This window comes from Triticum dicoccoides, chromosome 1A, assembly GCF_002162155.2.
Source record: "Triticum dicoccoides isolate Atlit2015 ecotype Zavitan chromosome 1A, WEW_v2.0, whole genome shotgun sequence".
Taxonomy (NCBI): Eukaryota; Viridiplantae; Streptophyta; class Magnoliopsida; order Poales; family Poaceae; genus Triticum; species Triticum dicoccoides.
In genome coordinates this window covers 252,179,208-252,183,568 of record NC_041380.1, presented here as the reverse complement: position 1 = coordinate 252,183,568, position 4,361 = coordinate 252,179,208, and the positions used below count along the sequence as shown (strand labels likewise).

Below are 4,361 nucleotides of genomic sequence, written 5' to 3'. Positions count from 1 at the left end.
GTATTACCATTGCAATGCGGCTATTATTTTTTGCCTTCATTCTTGAATTTTGTACTTACCGTTCAAAGCTTAATTGATGTCTCTGACTGGCTAAATTTAGCTTCTAAACAATGCACTATGAAGTGGTTGCATGTGAATTCTTGGGCACCAGAACCTATCAATCCATGTTACCCAACACTGCTAATAGAACTTCTGTAAAGTAGGAGTAGTTCCTAAATTTACCACACTGGGTAGCGCAAATTTTGAGTGAAAAATTAAGAAAATGTGTCAACATATTTTCCAAAGTTCTTCCAGCTTGCTGAAAAAAGGTTCTTACATACATGAAAACATTACAATTCAACGAAGGATTATGAGAGACATTGGTTTAATTGTTTTTTCATATAGTTGACCATTCTCCTAATTTTATTTCTAAATCTTGTGTTAGCATACTGAAATCTTGCAAATTATTAATAAAACTCCCATGATGTTTCCCACAAAAAAAAATACAGATCAGAACCTCATTTACATCTAAATCACAGTAAATTCTCCTCTAGCCAAAATAGATCAATCATCGTCCATCACCGAAGATGCATCAAAGCTTGCCCCTAATCCTGTTGCTATAAACTAAGAAAATAAAGCATAATAAACAAAGGAAAAATGGGTGGGGCGTCATACATGGGGAATCGAGAAGATGCAGCATCATGTGGCCCTCACGCCAAATCCAAACCCAGCAGAGCAATTCACACCGTTGAGCTCGAGAATTCCTGAAATAAGAAGATCCAAGGTGAAGGTCAGATGGGAAGAAGAAAAGGATGACACGGACACGCAACATGAGGAACCCAGAAAAAAGGAAAGGGGATGGAGGCGGATGCAGGAGGAGGACAACCGACGATGGACGCCGACGGACGGGCGACAGTCGCAGCTGCCACGAAGGAATGCTTCAGGACACGACATTAAAAACATGAAAGAAGGGGCCTGCCGAGGACAGTACATGGCATGTAAAGGTCATCAACGGGGAGGCAGACCCGGAGCAGAAGCTCGTCGACGGGACGGAGGACGGCGGCGGCGCATCACAGACGAAGGAATAGAGAAGTAGTTTCGAAGGAATAGACCTGCCAAAAGAAAACTCGGGCCTGTAAACATGCACGTTCGCCTGGACCCGGACCTTTGACAGCCCGATTACAGACAGAATCCGAAGCTCATTCTGTGGAGTAGCGGCCTACGAAACGGTGCGTGAACGTGTGATGACCTAAAGTTGACTGAGCTGATTTAAATCGTACATTAGAGTGATCCGATGGCTCATAGACTTAAAACGCTATGGAGGCTCCTAACTCACTACGTTATACTGCTTAGTAATAGACCAGAGCTACAGTGTCTACTGCAGCTACTGCCCCATCAGTTGCACCCTCAGCACCTTCAGTTTTTACCCCTCCAGCTCAGCAGATGTCTACGAACGCATTTATCTTTAGAGTGAATTCCACTTTTTACCTTGTAGTTGTACATTTGTGACACATATTACCCCATTTAGCGGAAATTTTATTGAAATATCAGATTTTGGAGACTTTTAACACGGTTTTACCCTAGTTTTACATTTTCTTTGTTTATGGTCGATAGGATCGGCATGTTGCGTCATTGATTCGTAAAAAAATCTGTAAGGATCGGAGGGCATCATTGGCGATCTTGTCCAAGCTTCTTTTGTCTATCTGTTCCATTCCTTGTGGCCGTCCACATATTTTTGGATCCGGAGCATCACCTCACACCTTACCTGATGGACACGCATCAGAAAACGAGGGTCCAAAGCTTTCAAAGGGGGTATTCTAGACGAATTTTCACTCGACGGGGTAATTAGTGTCACAAATGTACAAATATGGGGTAAAAAGTGGAATTCACTCTTATCTTTACTCCATCAACACACACCGAAGCTGCAAGTTAGAGAACTTCATCACCAAGGAGCAAGAGATCGAGCGTGGAGTGACGCCTTAGCCTTCCGGTTTCCGGTTGTAGATGCTCTTATCCCGTCGTCATTCCACTTCCGCGGTTCTGGACCCCAACGGCACACAGCGCGCCTTCCCCTCCCCTGTTGCCCTCTAACTGCAGCGCGAGAAGCGGCACGGGCTCCTCCTCCTCGTCGCCGGGTACCAATCCACCAGCGAGAAGCTTCTCCTTCCCCTCCCCCCTTTCATCTTCCTCGTCGCGGAGAGACGAAAGCGGCGGAGGGAGCGTCGGGGTCGGGGTCCCCGTCGGCGGCACCGGCACGCAAGCCTGGTAATCCTCCCTCTCGCTCACTCGAATCTGATGCTCTGATCGAGCATTCGCATCACCGCGACGCAGAAATTCACGGCTAGCTGTAGCAGCACATGCCTGCCCCTGCAATTTGCACCTCTGCAACTGAACCGATGCCCATGGCCCCTTCCGAGATTCCGCGGCACTGCGTCTCAGCTTGTGCTCTCGCTTCCAACCTTGATACTTACATTTCGATCTCTGTTGATTTAGGGCTCAAATTTCAGCATCGGCGCACCAAGTAGTCGAGATTTCAGAAGAGAGGCTTCATGCAGGTTTGTGGCGTTCAGTTGAGCTCAGCAACATCTCGCTGGCGAGAATCATGGCCGCCATTTCGTGGATCCTTCGAGTGTGCTGGACATAGCTGTTGCATCTCTGGTGAGCCCGATGTCCCATCATGCGTTGCATTATCTCGTGTTTTTCTCTGTGATTAGCCCTCGACCCCTCAAGGATTTGTGGGGCAATACCCTGCTCCAGTTTCAGGTCATTTGTGCTGAATCTTAAATTTCTTATTGTAGGGATTCAAAGACCGTTATGTAGAGTACAATGCTGTCAGGTGCCACGTTCTACTAGAAATGTAGCTCATCTTCAGAAGGAGGTACTCCAGAATGCACTAGATGCTAAATATAGTTGAATATCAGTCACTGTGGTGTTTGATTTTAGTTGATATCATTAGCAAAAAATAATGTGAAGTGTTGCATTTGTATGTCCTATGTTTTATGTCATGTTGAATGCTATGTATGAACGAACCATTCTGAATCGAAGGACAAAAACAAACAGTGTTTCTTCTCTATGATGTAGTCCTCTCAAGCAGTGTTTATTTTCTGAATCTTCTCATAAGTGTCAGGCATAACATGTTAACCCACTGATAGTATGGACTACTAACATTTTCTTTTATAATCTATTTCAGGACAAATATTCTTGTGTTGATAGGTCAACTTCTTACCTGCACGTGCAAACTCTTAGGAATTTCCCAATTGAAAAACTTTATGGAGAGGTGGTCCTGGTGCGACTTGATTCTGTAATTCTTTTAGATCCTCTAGGACTATTTAGTTGCTCACTGAAAAAGACACTGTCAACTATCAAATACCTGTACAAAGCAGGAGGGAAAGTTCTTCTAGTTACCAGTTGGGATCCAGTCCTCCAATCTGTTAATCCAGTGCTCAAGTCAACCGAATCTTTTGCAGGTTATTTGAAATTCATATTCTAATACGCTTATGCCAAACTTTATACTGATAAGTTTTTAGATATGGATGCACTCTAGGACCCAAAAACAGCTGTTCAGTTTGCAACAGATTGATTCTAACGTCAGTAAGCCAAGGCATCTGACAAAGATTACATGTTTGAACCCAAACCTGTAAATATTATTTTATTTGTAAACCAAAAGTATCTGTACTATTGGAGAAACCGAGTAATAATGCTATTTAGCACCCATGCACTAAATGTCTGGACAACTGCATTTCTCCCTTGTATCTTTTCTCATACTGTTTATGACACTATACTGGCTTAATTTTGTCATGCATTCTGAATCACATATTTTAAATGCAGCTAACTTATCCAGAATAGCTTCTTTTGTTCATTCTTGATAACTGAAAATAATCTGTCATAAATGCTGATCGTCAGACTACATGTCATCGCTTCTTCAAGTAAAGGTCATCCCAGTGAATGGTGCACCTTGTTTAACATCATGTAAGAAGGAAGAACGGGTGCAGAATGATATTATCTTGTTTGAAAATCTTTTGAACTTCAGGGGAGAAAATGCAAACTGCAATGATTTTTCTCAGAAGCTAGCTTCAGGTGCAGCAATCTTTGTCAATGATTCTTTCTCATTATCTCATAAGATTCGCGCATCAACGGTTGGCATCACTCGTTTCTGCTACGCATCTCTTGCTGGTTTCCATTTTGAGGAGGAGCTTATGCAATTGCTAAAGATCAATGACACCACAAGGCGCCCATACATTGCAATAGTAATCACTGGTCCTTATTTAATTTTCAGTTCATAGTTTATACATACCTACAGAAACTATTTACAAGGTTGGACTTGTTCAATTCCTGTTTACTAGCATTAGCTCTAGCAATTTTTTATTTTTTTTTGAGGAATC

The 4,361-nt window shown here is 43.0% G+C and overlaps 1 protein-coding gene across 3 annotated transcripts in view; it reads left to right on the top strand.

Annotated features, from left to right (window-relative positions):
* Nucleotides 1-1,924: 1,924 nt before the first annotated feature.
* Nucleotides 1,925-4,361, top strand: part of LOC119267700 (phosphoglycerate kinase-like) — a 14,031-nt gene continuing 11,594 nt past the window's right edge. For all 3 annotated transcript variants that reach the window (XM_037549139.1, XM_037549145.1, XM_037549130.1), the window contains exons 1-5: nt 1,925-2,244; nt 2,473-2,637; nt 2,778-2,857; nt 3,170-3,446; nt 3,883-4,226. In XM_037549139.1, coding sequence (XP_037405036.1) covers nt 2,529-2,637; nt 2,778-2,857; nt 3,170-3,446; nt 3,883-4,226 — 810 coding nt within the window. In that variant the 5' untranslated portion in view covers nt 1,925-2,244; nt 2,473-2,528. The remainder of the gene's footprint in view (nt 2,245-2,472; nt 2,638-2,777; nt 2,858-3,169; nt 3,447-3,882; nt 4,227-4,361) is intronic.